The 17,503-nt window shown below is 39.8% G+C and overlaps 2 protein-coding genes across 3 annotated transcripts in view; both read left to right on the forward strand.

Annotated features, from left to right (window-relative positions):
* F5 (coagulation factor V) overlaps positions 1-498 on the forward strand; it is a gene marked incomplete at its 5' end in the record, with an annotated part of 39,492 nt that extends 38,994 nt beyond the window's left edge. The window contains one exon of the mRNA XM_081327729.1: positions 78-498. Coding sequence (XP_081183855.1) covers positions 78-224 — 147 coding nt within the window. The 3' untranslated portion in view covers positions 225-498. The remainder of the gene's footprint in view (positions 1-77) is intronic.
* A 4,631-nt stretch (positions 499-5,129) lies between these two features.
* On the forward strand, positions 5,130-17,433 carry SLC19A2 (solute carrier family 19 member 2). 2 transcript variants are annotated; one of them, XM_081327098.1, is made up of 6 exons: positions 5,130-5,498; positions 7,964-8,569; positions 11,096-11,318; positions 12,368-12,560; positions 14,294-14,435; positions 16,018-17,433. In XM_081327098.1, the coding sequence occupies exons 1-6, from the start codon at positions 5,301-5,303 to the stop codon at positions 16,144-16,146; spliced, it is 1,491 nt and encodes a 496-aa protein (XP_081183224.1). In that variant the 5' UTR covers positions 5,130-5,300; the 3' UTR covers positions 16,147-17,433. The 2 variants fall into 2 exon arrangements, with proteins under 2 accessions (XP_081183224.1, XP_081183225.1); XM_081327099.1 differs by having other exon boundaries at positions 7,964-8,431.
* Positions 17,434-17,503: the final 70 nt, after the last annotated feature.

A 17,503-nucleotide genomic window follows, 5' to 3' on the forward strand; every position in this document is an offset into this window, starting at 1 on the left:
GGAATTTTGAGGATTTATATTTGAAATGTTCATTCATTTGCATATGATGCTAATTCATTCTTTTGTTTTATATTAAGGTGTTCACAGGAAATATTAACAGTAATGGACAAGTCAAACACTTTTTCAAACCACCTATATTATCCAGGTTCATTCGTATCATCCCAAAAACATGGAATCAATATATTGCACTCCGGATAGAACTGTTTGGTTGTGATGTCTTTTAAAGCTTGGGCAGAAGACTATCAAATCAAGCAACTTCAGTGTTTCAGTTTTTCTTATTACTAACTCTATTTTTAAAAGGAAACAAAGCAAAAGCATAATAAAACAGTATTAGCATAATAAAGCTATCCTTTTTAAAAGATTTTCAGCCACAGCTTTCAAATAGCTATGAAAATATGAATCAAAATAACACAATTGAAGTGACTTTACAATGAATAATTCTACTGCCACTTTAATCCTGAATGTACATCCTAACACAATAAAATCTTATTTTTTGCAGTTTTATGTTCCTTGTGTCTTCCTGTTCTCAAATAGAAAACATTTCAATTTTTTGTTGCATTTTCTTCTGAGGGCATATAACGAAAATATTACATTAATTAAATTTCAGCGATTAAGAGCCTTTAGCTCAACTTGGCTGTTCTAGAAAGTGAAACCAGGTTGGCCTTGGTTAGTACATAGATGATCATCTGAAACATCTATGCCAATGAGATGGATTGGGAAATTGAAGTCAATGGCATTTAATTGTCCACTTAATGTTGCTAGGAAAAGTATGGATTTAGCTGTGTAAATCATCAGGAGCTGAAAGGCAACTTTTAATGAAGACAGACAACAGTAACTGTTAGATCAGAGGTATAAATGCTGATATCTATGATGCTTTTCAACAGTCTCTATGAATAATCTTAGGTCTCGAGAATGAGTCAAAGTGACTAATATAATCAATTAAAATGATTTATTTCAATTATCTAATATCTACCAAAAATGAACCAATTCCAATGAATCAAGGATAAATGAGGAGAGGGAGGATCCCTTGCAGGGACAGGCCGAGGAGTTCAGTCGTCATCTTGCGGATAAAATTGCTCATTCGGGCCGGCTTGGACTCTGACTGGACAGAATCTGACAGGGAGGAGTCGAGTGGTCTTGAAAGTGTTATCTGGACTGAGTTCGATCCTATGACCCCCGATGAGGTGGACAGGATCATGAGGAGGCTGAGCTCTACCACCTGTTTATTGGACCCGTGCCCTTCCTGGCTGGTTTATGCAGCCCGGGAGAAGACACGAGGCTGGTTCCAGGCAGTAATAACTGCTTCTTTGAGCAAGGCTTTTTTCTCTTCTGCCTTGAAAGAGGCAGTGGTGAGGCCCCTCCTCAAGAAGCCCACCCTGGACTCGGCGATTTTGAATAACTATCGTCCTGTCTCCAACCTTCGCTTTTTGGCGAAGGTTGTTGAGAGTGTGGTAGCGCATCAGCTTCCTCTGTTCCTGGAGGAAACTGATTATCTCGACCCGTACCAATCGGGTTTCAGACCTGGGCATAGCACAGAGACGGCATTGGTCGCACTAGTGAATGATCTCTGGCGGGCTCGGGACAGGGGTTGTTCCTCTATCCTAGTCCTATTAGACCTCTCAGCAGCTTTTGATACCATCGACCATGGTATCCTACTGCGGCATCTCAGGGGGCTGGGAGTGGGAGGCACCGTTTTACAGTGGTTCTCCTACCTCCTGGGCCGCTCGCAGTCGGTGTTGACGGGAGGACAGAGGTCCACCCCAAGATCTCTCGTTTGTGGAGTCCCTCAGGGGTCGGTCCTCTCTCCCCTCCTGTTCAACATCTACATGAAGCCGCTGGGTGAGCTCATTCGTGGTTTCGGGGTGGGGTATCATCAGTACGCTAATGATACCCAACTTTTTCTTTCCACCCCGACCCAACCCAATGATGCCCTCACTGTGATGTCCCATTGCCTGGAGGCGGTCCGGGTTTGGATGGGGAGAAACAGGCTTCGTCTCAATCCTGACAAGACTGAGTGGCTGTTCATACCGGCATCTCGGGCTGACCAGCCTTCTCCATCATTAACAATAGGGGATGAGGTATTACCCCCCGTTGATAGGGCTCGCAACTTGGGAGTCCTCCTGGATTCACGGCTCAGTTTGGAAGATCATATAGGAGCCGTGACCAGGGGGGCTTTTGCCCAGATTCGCCTGGTGCGCCAGTTGCGTCCCTATCTGGACCGAGATGCTCTACGTACAGTCACTCATGCGCTCGTGACCTCCCGGTTAGACTACTGCAATGCCCTCTACATGGGGCTGCCCTTGAGGACCACCCGAAGGCTTCAACTGGTGCAGAATTCAGCCGCGCGAGTTTTGATGGGAGTGTTGTGACTCAGGGCCAGCCGGTGGGTCCGGCAGCCGGCTCAGATGTATCGGATGACTCAGATGAGGGGGAGGAGGAGGGTGTGGAAGACGAACCGGCTGATGATGGCTTGGAGGCTTCGCAGAGCCCTCAGCCGGGGCCCTCTTCTCAGCTGCGTGAGCCCGATAGTGCGGAGGATGATGACCCACAGCTGGCCCTGTTCAAGGACGCCCGACGCAGGAGGCAGTCGAGCAGGAACAAACAAAGAAAGGCTGTGGGACTCCTCGGGAGGAGGCACAGGGAGACCACGCCCTGAACTCTAAATAAAAGGAGTGTTTGGGGAGGGGCTGGTTGCTGAAAGCAACCCTTCCGCTTGAGGATTCAAGTTCCTGTGTTTCTTGTTCTGTTGTTTTGCTTGTGAATTAAACTTGGCAGACGCTTTGCAGCCTCAGACGCTCTCCAGTCTCTACTGCTAGAACAGGGGTTTGCCTTATTACAAGGCCGGTAGTTGGCTGGTTCAGAACAGGGAGCTTCCTGATACTCCCATGTAACACCTCTTCTCCGTGAGCTGCATTGGCTTCCGGTTGCCCTCCGTGTGAGATTCAAGGTGCTGGTAATGACCTATAAAGTCCTAAATGGCTTGGGTCCGGACTATCTAAGGGAACACCTGCTGCCGGCATCATCTTCCCATCGTCCTGTGCGCCCCCACAGAGAGGGCCTTCTCAGGGTACCGCTTGTTAATGAATGCCGGCGGGTTATTCCCAGGGGAAGGGTGTTCTCTGTGGGTGCGCCTGCCCTATGGAACCAACTACCCACAGAACTTAGGACTGCCCCCGACCTTCGCTCATTTCGCCGGGACCTGAAAACTTGGCTCTTCGATCTGTTTGGTCCAGACGGTGGGGTTGTTAATTTAACTGGGTTTTAGATTTACTCTTGGGGCTTGAATTTAATTTAATTGTTTTAATTGTTTTTAATTTTTTGTATTCTTGGTTTTAACTGCCCTGTAAACCGCCCTGAGTCCTACGGGAATAGGGCGGTATACAAATCCAATAATAAATAAATAAATAAATAAATAAATAAATAAATAAATAAATATCCAAACCCAATATATATAATATATATCCAATAATTCCTCAACAAACACATCTGGTTATTTTTGCAAATTTCCATATTTTAACATTTCCCCAGCTTCTGCAGAGTTTATGACCTTTTAACATTCTCACAATATTTACTACCTTTTCATCATTTTTTCTTGAGCACTAATTCCAAATTTTCACCTCCATTTCAAAAGATATATTTAGTACTCCTTTCAGCATTCCTTTAGTTTCTTTACAAATAATTTTATTATATTTATTGTCATTTTCATTCACATTCTATCATGTATTTTAGCCCTTTCATTCATGGGCAACTGGAAGCTTCTGCTGCTTTCATGAAAGCAGTAGTTGGAGTCTGTTTAGTCAGTGTAATGGTTAAGGTGCTGGCCTAGAAACCAGGAGACTGAGTTCCAGTCCCACCTCAGGCATAAAAGCCAGCTGGGTGACCTGAGTCTCTCAATCCAACCAAGGTCACAGGGATGTTGTCATGGAGAAAATATAAGAATTATGTATGTTTGCCTTCTTGAATTACTTATAAAGTAATAAAGGCAGCATAAAATAAATAAAGTGATGTTATAATGAACATAAAAGGGAGGCATGTGTTGTGATGAGGCAGTATTTCATTACTGATGCATTTGACCACACCTGTTATGCTGTTGCTTTATAGTTAATCCTACACCTTAACTTCCATACATGTATTCACCAACTATATCCTGAAATCAGACCACCTCCATTCAGATCTATTACATTTTCCCCTTTTTCCTTTAGTTTCATAGACACATACCATATCTATCTACTGTATATTTAAAAAGTTCATTCATTGATTCATCATTCATTCATTTACTCATGATCTGTAAAATTTATTCCTCTTACATTCCAAGTTAAAGTCCTCCATACATTATCTCACCAGACCTCCTTGCTTTTCCATTGGGAAAGTCAGATTTAGACTTAAGTGTTTGATCTCCCACACTTCCTATTATCACCTACGGAGTACAGACTGACATCTCAACTGACCCCACACCGTGGCCTCCTTCCTTTCAATCGTTGATTCCATCTACCTGCCCAACACCAGACTTGTGAGAACAGGAGAAGAAAGCATGGCAGAGAACTAAAGACTGCGGAAAGCTAGAAGTAATCGCGATAAACGCTCCTAAAACAGTGGTTGAGCACGTTTTTAGATACTGGTTTGGTTGTCCAACTGGTAATAAACAACCCCCCCCCCACCCGTGATATATTCCCTGCCCAGGAAACATTCTTCTCTACTAGTTCCACTGATGCCAGAGCCCTAAATGGAATCCTCCTAAAGCAGGGGTCTTCAAACTTGGCCCTTTTATGACTTGTGGACTTCAACTCCCAGAATTCCTCAGCCAGCAAAGCTGGCTGAGGAATTCTGGGAGTTGAAGTCCACAAGTCATAAAAGGGCCAAGTTTGAAGACCCCTGACCTAAAGCAACGGGCCATATAGTTTCCCCTGCGAAAGTACTCCAGATTTTCCGCCAAACGTGCCGGTTAAAATGAAGAAAAAAAAAATAGGCACAAAGAAGGAAGCCGACAACCTATCCAAATGAAGCCAAGGGCGGTGTGGCCCGGATCTAGCGATCCAATTGGTCGCTCTACAATCCACTAGTAACCTCTCAGCCCCGCTCACTTTGTATTTACTTCTTTCCCTTCCACCCAATCGCGGATGCCAACGAAAGCAAGGAGGCGAGACTGTTTTTACTACGCAGGCCCAAGGTGCCTTTGGCCGGCTGGGTTGCCGGTCGGCTGTTGTTTTTTTTTTTTGGCCGTCCAGCGACGAGGCGATTGCCGTTCGGAAGCTGCCGCTGAAAGCGGGACTTTGAGTCGCCCCCGTTGCGGGGCTCGTCAGATGGAAACGCCGGGTGTCTTGGACGGACTCCAGCCCTGGTGGTTCCCTGGCCGCGCGAGGCGGGCCCCGCGGCGTTTTGGTTGGGTCTTTTCTACGACCGTGCTGTGCGGCTACGGTTTCTTTGCCAACTTGCGACCGTCGGAACCTTTTCTCACCCCTTATTTGCTGGGGCCGGACAAGAATCTCACCGAGACCCAGGTGAGATCTCTTCCCTAATTCTAATTTTAAAGGGCTTTTTTTTCAAAAGGCAACTGGGCTTCGTTTTTCCTGGAGGACGTCTCTCTCTCTCTTTTTTTTCCCCATCCAAGAAGCTTCTTCCGCTCTGACTTGAGTGGCGGAGGAGGGAAGAATGGAGGGCACAGATAAACCTTTGCATGGCCTCATCGGCTCTCCTAAAAAAGGCTAAGCAGCCTGTTGAAGGAAAAGTCTTCCAGCAGGGTTCAGTCCAAGCCGGGAATAAACAACATGGCGACTGCTTTAGAAAGAAGGTTGCAGTTTATTGAGGAGGAGGAGGAGGACCAGACAGAAAGATGGCAGGAGGACCAGACAGAAAAGAGAGACCAGCACATGTAGGGAGTGGGTTTTTATACCCTTTGGGGCTCTTGAGGTTGTTTCCTGTTCCTGTTTGAGGCTTTGTATTTCCTGTGTCATGTACTTTGTCTTGAGTATGCCCCTTTGGCATCTGTGGGTTAATCCTACTATGTCCTGTCTTAGAGTTTGGGTGGGGTATGTAGATTTTAGGTGTCTTCGTCTTCCTAAGCTTCTAGCTCAGGGGTCTTCAAACTTGGCCCTTTTATGACTTGTGGACTTCAACTCCCAGAATTCCTCAGCCAGGCATGCTGGCTGAGGAATTCTGGGAGTTGAAGTCCACAAGTCATAAAAGGGCCAAGTTTGAAGACCCCTGTTCTAGCTGGAGGGCTACAGCCTTCCTGAATGACTTATTACATCTGCATTTCTACAGAGCTGGTTTCTGCTTGAGGGAGGGAGACTTGGGGCTCTTAAGAAAACTGGGCATGCTTTTCTGCCTCTTTAAGATCCTTTGAGGAAATATAATGTTTTGCCCTTTTAATATTTCCTTCTGGGGGCGGGGGACTGACTTCCCACAAGTGGATGACTGCAAGGAATATAAATCCTTTTATTTTCCACCATTCAATTAGAACTGAAGAAGCTTCTTGGATGAAAAGCACAACATTCTCAAGGAAAAACAAAGAAAGTCTAGTTGTCTTTTGGAAAAGCACTTTTGGGGACAATCATGAGCTGGATGATTGATAATCTCCATAGACACTTCCGTAATTGGGTTTTCCGGATTTCTTATTCCGTAGGAATAGATTTGTTACTTGTGGTTTTGACATTCCTTTATAGGGAAAGTGGTCTACAACATATATAGGGAACCTTTATAGAATGTTTATTTTAGGTTTGGCAGTTGTGTAGCCAATGATTTATGGTTTAAAGATTCATGCTCATCTTTTGGGGTTGAGTGAAGTGCTTCAACTTGTAAGATCAGAATTGCCTACTATGTGAAATCGTGGGAAAGAGGAATATAGCATAATGGGCTGGAGAGGAATGTGGCACAGGATAAAATAGCAACAATTATGTCTGGGATCTTTGTGTAGAGCTCCGTTCTCTGACAGGAAGAGGCAGAGTTATCCTTTTCCAATCACCTTCATTTTCAGTGATGATGTAGTACCATAACCTCTCAACTGTAATTTAAATTAATTTAGATTGAATGTAAGTTTTATTCAGCTCTGATGTATTGGCCCTGGCTCTACCTATTTTTTTGGAAAACACTTCCATCATGGCCTACTTGGCTTTAGCCACAAAGAAATACAAAGAAATTACTTTTGATTTTCTTTTCAACAATTATAAATAGAAGTTTAAACTGACCTCTTACTCTGAGGTTCCAACATTACTTTCATTTTTTCTAACCATCCAACCCCCATATATCATCTTCACAATCCATTCTTCCATTGTGGATATTGTCAAATATTTCCACTACAGTGTATATAAATGTCTGGCTGCTGTTATTTAGATATGAAAATAAAGTTTAGTGAGGTTTCCCCCTCCCATGTTTTCATCTATCAGAACATACGTTTGTCAAAAGAAACACCTCTAGCTTCAGCTATATATTAATATTTAAAATGTTTCTGAATTACTAATATATTTTTTAGTTTTCCAAGTGTCCATCAAACATGATTAAAAAGCCTCGTTCACATTTCCAACATAAATTGGAAATTCCTTCATACATTTTGGACAACTATACTAGTCACAAATACCAACGATACATCATTTTATAAAAGTTGTATTTAACATGTGTGAATTTCAGTGCTTTCATTCACCTATTCTCCCATTGTACCGTTTGTATAACCAACATTTCTACTCTGTTTTGTCATATTCTGTCACTTGTTTTTTTATTTCAAATTTTAATAAAAGTTTATATATGTTAGCAATTATATGTTCATCATTTATATGGTGTGTGTGTGTATATATATATGTATATGTATGTATGTATATATATATATGTATATATATATATATATATATATATATATATATATATATATATATATATATATATATATATATATATATATAGAGAGAGAGAGAGAGAGAGAGAGAGAGAGAGAATTTTCCATTTTATAAAGATAATATCCTTTTTTTTATAGGTCTTCAATGAAATTTATCCAGTATGGACATACTCTTATTTAGTGCTGCTGTTCCCAGTCTTCCTGGCCACAGATTATCTCAGATACAAGCCTGTCATCCTTCTGCAAGGACTAAGCCTTATAGTAACATGGTTTATGCTTCTGTACTCCGAAGGAATTCTAGCTGTTCAGTTCCTGGAATTCTTTTATGGATTAGTAACTGCAACAGAAATTGCTTATTACTCTTACATTTATAGTGTTGTGGACTTGAAGTTGTACCAGAAAGTCACAAGCTACTGTCGAAGTGCTGCCCTTGTGGGCTATACCGTAGGTTCTGTCTGTGGACAAGTCCTAGTATCTGTTGTAGGCTGGTCCTTGTTCAGTTTGAATGTAGTGTCACTTACTTCTGTATCTGTTGCCTTTGCAATAGCTTGGTCTCTGCCTATGCCACAGAAAAGCTTTTTTTTCCACCATCACTCACGCCTCCAGGTCAGTAAAATGAAAGTTCTAAATTATAAAAATGGAACAATTATCCAACATGATCCTGCCTTAAAGAAGATTCCTGGGTTGGAAGATGTGGAATTGAAGATTCCATTAAATATAGAAGAGTGTCCTGCAGAGGAGCAGGTAAGTGCTACTGCTTTAGCATTGAGGCGTATGTAGAAAATACAGTCTGCCACTGAGCACTTGTTTTCAATTGGATTAATTGGATCAATAGCCTGTTCTCCTTTGATCATTTCAAATTCTGATGATATTTTAATCATAGTTGTGTTGGTGAGATCCTATTGCCTACCAAAATAAGGACATTTCAGAATATAGACAAACCAAATATGCCAATATGCACAAATAAATCTATTTGGGGGGAAAGGCAATTTTGGAACAAAAAAAGTGATCCATTTACCTTGGAAGACAGGTTCCTAGCAGTATAATAATAGAGTCTTCCAAGAAGAGTTAAGAAAGCTATGGCTAGTCTTAACCCAGTGCAATCTAGACATCATTTATTGAAAATCTAAACATAATGTTAAGGATTAATTGGGGTGGGAAAAGGGTCATATTGCCACTTATGTAAGCTTAGCTGGCATGGTTAGAACAGAGGTAGAGAGGCTTTTCATTTTCTACTTGTCTGATTCAGAACAAAACTACTCTAACCACATTACACATAGTCCTTGGGTTAGAATAGCTGTTGGGACCAGAATTTTTGTCACTAAACAATGCAGCCATAAAGCATGGTATCCTGTGACCATGCCCCTTAGCAATGGCAGCTTGAGGACCTCAGATCGTTAAGCAAGGACCTCATGCCTCCTTAAGTAACACCAGCTGCCTGCAATTAGTGCAGGTTCGCATCCCACCAGGCTCAAGGTTGACTCAGCCTTCCATCCTTCCGAGGTAGGTAAAATGAGGGCCCAGATTGTTGGGGGCAATTAAGCTGACTTTGTAATAATGCCGCTTGGGGGCCCCCCGAAAGCCCTAATAAGCAGGCATATACATAGAATGAAGGCTATTGCTAAGCACATTGGTTTGTGCTTAAATTGTAAGCTGCCCTGAGTCTTCGGAGAAGGGCGGGATATAAATGGGATTAAAAAAAATGTGATTGTGGGTTCCAACTTCTTTCTGGCTTCCCCACTGACTGCTTGTGGGTAGCTAGCAGGGAAGATCACAAATTGCAGTCAAATGACTGCAGAATGCTGCAATGGTCGGAAATTTGAGCAGGTTGCCAAGTGTCCGGATTTATGATCATATGACACCGTAGGGGTGCTGCAATAGCCAGAACTTCAAGGACTGGTCATAAGTACCACTTATTCAGCATCAGAAGTCCAAATGGTCACTGACTGAATGGTTGTTAAATGAAGACTGCTGTACTGAAAGATTTTGTGAATAATGCTCTACATATCTCGCTTTGCTCTACACAGTACCGAGTGTGAAAAGGACACTTGAATTTTTTATGTTTATTGTAATCATGGTGATCCTTTGAGAGAGCCTGTGGTTGTTTTTCATTTATGGAAAGTAATTAAAGTACTGAGAAGTACCATTCACATAGCAACAAGGTCATTAATGTGGGAGAGATCAGTGATATAAATATCAAACTTTGTTGTTCAAAACTATCATATTTAGAGTGCCACTAACTTTCTTATCCAACTATATTGTAAATGTTTGCCCACACCGAGCTGAAACAAAGGTATTATTTGCACATGCTAAGTAGTCAAAGCTAAAATAGATGGCCTATTACTTCTGCAACCATGGCCTATTACTTCTGCAACCGTTGGTGATAGTTTTCTTGTTCACCATTTCCATTATTATCAAGCATAGCTTAGCTGTCACATGTTATTCAGACATTTTATGGAATTATTCAACAGATTATTAAACTTGTCCATTTGTTTGATTTGTTTTTAAGGTAGTAAAAGGAAAGAGCTTTTGCAGAACCACACGAAATAATGTTTCAGCTTGCTTGGATTTTTATGAAAGGAAGGTAGTTAGTTGTACTGTATGCTTCTAAATTGGGAGCCTGTCTGACGCTGAAAGAAAAAAACCTTTACGCATGGAGTGAATACCAACTTCAGAAGATATCCTCCAGCGTAACATCGAATGATTGCATAAATGTTACTGTACTCATAGTTTAATTTAGTAAAAAGGTCCCAGACAATGGAAAGACATATAGGAAGAGGGAAGCAATGTATCAGTCTCTTTTACCATTTAAAATCTGTGCAGGATTATTGATTGGCAGAATTGGTAATACTCTTCCCACGTTCACTGGAATACAAAGCTATATTAAGTGTTACTTCCTATTATTTCATTGTAATAGAAATAAGCAAAAAAGAGGAGTTAATAGTGTACTTCAGTAAGCAGAACTATGGCCAGAGGGTGATTTGCTCTGTGGACAAGCATTCACAAATGAAAAGTATTCATGTTTGCCACGTAGGAATGATCATTGCCCTCAAGTAGAAGAAATAAGAGAACTATACAAAGCTCCAGCACTTTCTCTGTACTTAAGGAGAAATGTGAACACTCTGTGATATTTGTTATGATTTCTCCTGAAATATATGAATAATATTCTTAGAGTTTATCTGGATCTGTACTATTCCAGTTGTACCATGATAGTTCTATAGGACAATTCTGGTATATTTTATTTCGAATTTTTTTACTTAATCTATACAGGAGCAAAAGGTGAACATCATGAAGGTAATCAAAGAACTCTGGCAGGACTTCTTAGAGTGTTACTCTTCCTGGCCTCTGCTGTGCTGGTCTGTGTGGTGGGCCCTGTCAACATGTGGCTATTTCCAAGTCATCAATTATATTCAAGGCATGTGGGAAATTGTGCTGCCTTCTCAGACCTCTGAGATCTATAATGGTGCTGTGGAAGCAGTTTCCACATTGTTGGGTAAGCTGTTTCTTAACTTGGCTTTCTTCTGATCAATGAAGCATATTAATTGCATTTTGGAATTGTCAAAACTAATATTTACTAATTTGTATAAAGAGCATTTTGTCATAAGAGCACTCTACTACATTGCTGTTAAGTGAATTTGTGTGATATTGTTTTTTATTAGCAATTTAGTCATAATAGTTTTGAACTATTATATGGAGATGATAGTATTTACAGAGCCTTCTGGAGAAGATATCCACCTATATATACTTAATTCATGTGTATACATTTTCAATGTAATAGCAACTGAAACAGTATAGTTATGGCTAAACAATCTTTATTATGCAATATTTTGAGCAACAATTTCACCAACTAGATTAGGAAGTATCTTACATAAACCAAATCTACCTGCATTATTCTCACTTCTGATGCCCATCATCATAAACTGTTTTGGATTCTGGTTTGTTAAAAGGGACCAGTAAATTGCTTTAGAAAACAAGTATAAAGCAGAAGTTGCATTTCAACTCCACACTGAAATTAAATACAGGTAGTCCTTGATGTTCAGAGTAAAGACAGCTCCCCCCCCAATTTACTTACAACCTGATTTTGAAGTTCTGATGTTGCCCTCCCCCATCCCGTGACAATATTTTGGGTACTCAGCAAATAGCCATTTGCAGCACTCCTGGTCATATAATCATGATTTACAATGGTTTTGCAGCATTTACTTCCAGTAGTGAACAATAGGCTTGCTTAACAGCTGATGTATTTACTTAATGACCACCACAAAAATCATAAAATTGGGTTCAAGCACAATGTATGACTATAATTTCAGGTTCAATTGGCCATAACCCAAGGACTACCTGTAATTGACTCACCCCCAAATCGCAATAAATCCTAGTTTCCTTCTTTCTTCTAATGTAAATTTACGTAGCAAATACTTAGCAAAGCTATTTCTCTATTTTCTGATTTTGATCTCTAGACGATTCCCTTGAAAAGTATTCAAAATATATAGTATACTGGACATAGTTATTCTTGCATTCTAACTTGTTTGAATTTTACATTTATAGGTGCTGTGGCTGTATTTGCTGTGGGACACATAAAAATATCTTTTCTTACTTGGGGTGAAATAGTCTTAGCTATGTTCTCCTTCTTCATTGCTGCAGCTGTGTATATCATGGACACTATTCAAAACATTTGGGTGTGCTATGCCTCCTACATGGCATTTCGAATTGTCTATATGCTACTCATTACAATTGCAACGTAAGTACTCGCTTCCATATTTTACCAGTTTATAAATTTTAAATCTTGCCATTGCTCATTTATCATGCACATATGATGAGACTACAAATCCCAGAAATTCTAAATAATCTAATGAGAGTGCTGTCCCAGTACATATGGAATGTATCATGTTGAGGGATGTTGTCAGATTTCAGAATAGATTCACTGTGTTTTTCTCAAAACTTCAGTTCTGCCACAATAAAGCAGCCAAATAGCTAGAATAGGTCTGAACTGTGTTTTCAACCTGGTGAATTACAACATAACAAAAAATCAGTGAATTTGTTTAGTTAAAATGGAGCTGTAAGTTGGGAATGTAAGGAAATGTATATCTTATAAATCTGTTGTAAATGTGCTGCCTGTGAGAACCACATTTCTGGAACATCTAACCTAAGCAGATGTTGGACTGGTACACTAAACTTACATGGGAGCAGATGAGGAACCTTTTTAAATGTCATGATAAATTTGGGGAGTGCTGCATATCTGAAGGCTGAAACAATATCAGTTTGTGAAAAAGAAATGATCTGTGGTTATATATAGTACTTTTTATAATCTAAAAGGTATTGGTTGATTGTGATAGACCCAGCTGACCTTCTGATCCTCAGCCTTCCAGAGAAGACCTTTCTTCATTCCAGAAAGGCATTTAACACTATAATGATTACTGCATTGCTTGAATTTATTCTCATCCACAGCTATTTGGTTCTTTTGAGCTCTGTTCAGGTTTAACTGAACCTTCCTCTTACTCCATTACACATCCTAGCTCTTTTCTTCCAGTATGTATAACTTTTATATAATTTTGAAAGCCATTGTTTCCTCTAAGTTTGTGGCTTTTAATATTCCTGTTATCTCATCAGTTCTCCCCAAATTGAATTTCTGCTGTGGTTATTATTCTCTTTATAGCTTCTATCTAGAGGACACTAAATTGCTGAAAGAAGTTCAATTGCTTTGAATTTCCCTTTGATAGTAGGAAATGTTATTTTAGTTTGTGGATTAATGAATTAAGTTCATATATAACAGAACAGGGACAGCCAATGCTGTTTGTAGCAACCTATCTTACACCCCAAACATGATCTACTTGTCTTAAAAATGCTCTATGTACAGTAGGAAGAAATAGGAGTGTTTTCTTTTTTTGCATAAAGCAGAAAAATATGCTTCTTGCATCCTCTTTTACTTTCCCTGTGTCTACAGCCCGGGGAAATAGGGTACAGCTTCAGTACAAGAAATGGTGGTTTGAGGAAGGGGCTATCCATTTTCTAAACCCCAATACCTTGTATCAGTTGAGCCTTCTGGGAATAGAATAGTGATATGGAGTTTCCCACTCCTGGCCTTTGAAAAGGACAAATTAAATATAGTTTTGTATAGTTGATCCTCAATATTCACAGGTTCTGTATTTGTAAATTTGCCTACTTTAAAATAAAATGAAAACAGTTGAGTTTGAAAACTCTTTTTCCTGTAGATTACTTTGTCACAGTCCGTCTTTTTCCTTTTTCTCAATTTGGGATTTGATATCCTTCAAAACCCTTGGATAGAAAGATTTTTTTTTACAGAGATAAGGCATAAGAGGAAATAAAACAGCAGTTTCCTACCTCATATGTTCTCTTTGAGGTTCAGCAAGATAAAAAAATTATATAACCAATATAGTTACATTTTGATGATCACCTGCATGTGATAAATGAAATGTGTTTCTTTAAATTCATCCTTCTTTTCTTTTTGTGAAGGTTCCAGATTGCTACAAATCTAAGTGTAGAACGCTATGCCCTTGTATTTGGGGTTAATACTTTTATTGCACTGGCATTGCAGACAGTACTCACATTGATAGTTGTTGATGCAAAAGGTCTTGGCCTTGACATAGTTACACAGGTAAGTTTCATTAATTTTGATTGGGTGGGAAGAGAATAAACAGCTTTCCATAACCTGTTACCTATTGTATTTGAGTTAGGCTTCAGTTCTCATAAGCTCCAGGCAGCAAATATTCTCCAGTATCCACATGACAGCATTTAAAAAGGCTATCTTCAAGTATATTGAAGATGTGAGAGGCCTGATAAATTGCTTTGGAAGGGTAAAAAGTACATTGCCCCCTATATATTGGGGCGATATTTTTTTACATTCTTACTACAGATCAGAATTTCTATTTTTAAACATATTGAACTGCCAGGATGTTCAACAGATGCAATAATGCCAATTATAATTTACATTTCGTTTAAAATTAAATTGCCACTTGACTTTGACTTCCTTTTTAACATTCCTGGAAATACACTAATAAAATATAGAGGAGGTAAACAGAATACAATCTAATTTGCTTTCTATCACTACAAATTGTGACCCATGTAGCTCAGATTTCAGCTCAGCCCTGGCAAGACTGAGTGGCTGTGGCTATTTGGGCATCCAAAGTCAGCGACATTTTCTGCACTTTCCCATTTGAGACTGGTGCACAACTTGGGAGTCTTCTTTGAGTTACAGCTACTGTTTAAGTGGCAGCTAAGACCAGGAGGTCCTTTGCATATTGTGCAGCAGTTTACCCGCTACTTGACCAGGAGTCGTTTCAGACAGGTATTCCCTAATCTCCTCACGACTGGACTATTGCAATGCCTCTATATGGACTGCCCTTGAAGATCATCAGACGCTATAGCTCAGGGGTGTCAAACTGCCAGCCCATGGGCCGGGCGTGTCACCAGGAAACCACGCCCACCCCATTGCCGGCAATGGGGAAAAAGCTCCGATACGTTGCGCGACGTCATGTGACATCGCGAGTTTGACATGTCTGCTATAGCTGGTCTAAAATGTATTGGTATCAGCAGTAACAGGTGTTAATGTATGCCCAGTTGTCATTGCTGCTACATGAGCTTCGTTGGCTGCCATTTAGCTTCTAGGTGCAACTCAAAGTACTGGTCATCACCTATACAGTCCTTCCTAACATAGGGTCTGGTTATCTACTGGATTAACTATCTCCAATAATTTCTGTCCACTTGGAATGGGTACATTCCAGAGTAAATGTTACGATCTTGTGGGAGTGAGGAGGCGTGCCTTTGCTGTCACATCCCCTATCCTCTGGAATAGCATTCCTTCAGACATATGTAAGGCACCCCTTCTCTTAAGACTTCTGGAAGCATTTATGACCTGGCTGTATTCCCAGATTTGGGGTTAGCAAAGCCCCTAACGGTACTAATATTTTTTTCCTCTGGGCTGCTGTGCTCTGTTATTACATTTTTAATTGTTTTGGGATGTTGTAAGCTGCCCAGAGTCTTCTGGAATTGAATGGCTATAATAAATCTAATAATTAGTGTTCCTTGAGACAGAAGATCTAAAAGGTGCTTTTCCAGGTGTGTTTAAAATATCCACAGCAAATTAAGTTATTTTTAATCTGTCTCATGATTGTACCTTCTATGCGAGGTCAGTGAACATTAACTTCTGCTTTTACTAAACCTTCTTTTGTTTTTTGTAGTTCATGATCTATGCTGCTTATTTTGCTGCCATAGCAGTATTGTTCCTGATAAGTGGCACATACAGTATTATCAAGAATTTCTGGACAAAGGAAAGGAGAAGAAATGATACTGTTGCAGATGACACTTAAAATACAAAGTATGAGCTAATTTGATATCTGGAGGGGCAAATCTATTTTTAAATATAATGGTTCATATTTATGCAACTATTGTTACATTAAAACCACTATCGGTATTGTATTTGACTCTGCTTGTACTATATTAGTAGCATATGTTCAAAGTAGAATACATTTATCTTATATAAGTAAGAATGCTGGATTTAACAACATAGCGTCAACATGCCTTTTGTGGACCAAGTCTACATAGGGAGAATATTTTCTGTTTTTTTCTTTAGCCAGACCATAAAACTGTAAATGGAAAGTGATGAGTTTGTTAAAATGTAGCCTAGCTATGCTTTCAGTGTTCTTTATATGTTGACTTCTAGAAGCCTAGAACTGTGAAGCACTGTGATAGAACGGCAATCAGCAGCATCCTTTCAAACAAATTGGTCATGGCAGGATACTGCTCAGGTTTAATAGCTGTACATTCTGCTAGGCCTTTTGGTAAATTTAAAGGTTTTAGTTCTCTCTTGCTGCCTTCCCTGATTTGCTGCCTTCATGAAGTGTCAAATGTATATCTTAATTCACTGATACTATAAGGCAGTGATAACAGAAGAAGAAAACCTCCTGGAATTCAAATATAGGTTGTCATATTAGGCTTTTCAGCTTCTCCAAAGAAACTCTTACTTTATGTATTTATGCTGTTGTTAGTAGACTTTCACAATGTCTAAGTAAAAGAAATGGCAGCTATATCATTCTGCATTAGCTGTTCAAGGAATATAAATTGTCTTGATTGCTGTTTCTGCCAGTAATACGGTAATTGTATTTTTTTTAAGTGTGGGACAAATGGATACAACAATACCAGATAGGACATCATTACTTTGTTTTTGGTGTTTTCTAATAAATCCCTAATTTGGATTTATTAAAATCCTCTGGGGTGATTTCTGGAGCCTTCTGGAGTTACCTAAGTAGACTATAGATATTCTATAATTAGTAAGAAACTGCAGAAGAACGCCGGCAGTTCTATTTATCCTTTAAATTTAGAGAAGAAAGATTTCATATGTATTTTTTGGTTTTTTATGTTGAGTTACCTGTTTTTTATGTTGAGTTACCCTTCTTACCCAGTTACATTGTTTATATTAATTTCATATGAATGGATAGCAAATCATAAAATTGAATAAATCCATAAACAGCAGTATTTACTTCCGGGTGTTGGAGTAATTGCTAAAAATACTAATCCTGGCCACATGATGAAAAAGCTACATGTGAAAAGTTACATCTTGTTCATCAGTGGCCGGTGTACACTTAGCTAGGAAATTATTCAGCCTTGGTGGAGCAGTGGGCTAATGCCTCCTTAAGTAACACCAGCTGCCTGCAATTAGTGCAGGTT

Source organism: Vipera berus, assembly GCF_964194415.1.
Source record: "Vipera berus genome assembly, chromosome: 4".
NCBI lineage: Eukaryota > Metazoa > Chordata > Lepidosauria > Squamata > Viperidae > Vipera > Vipera berus.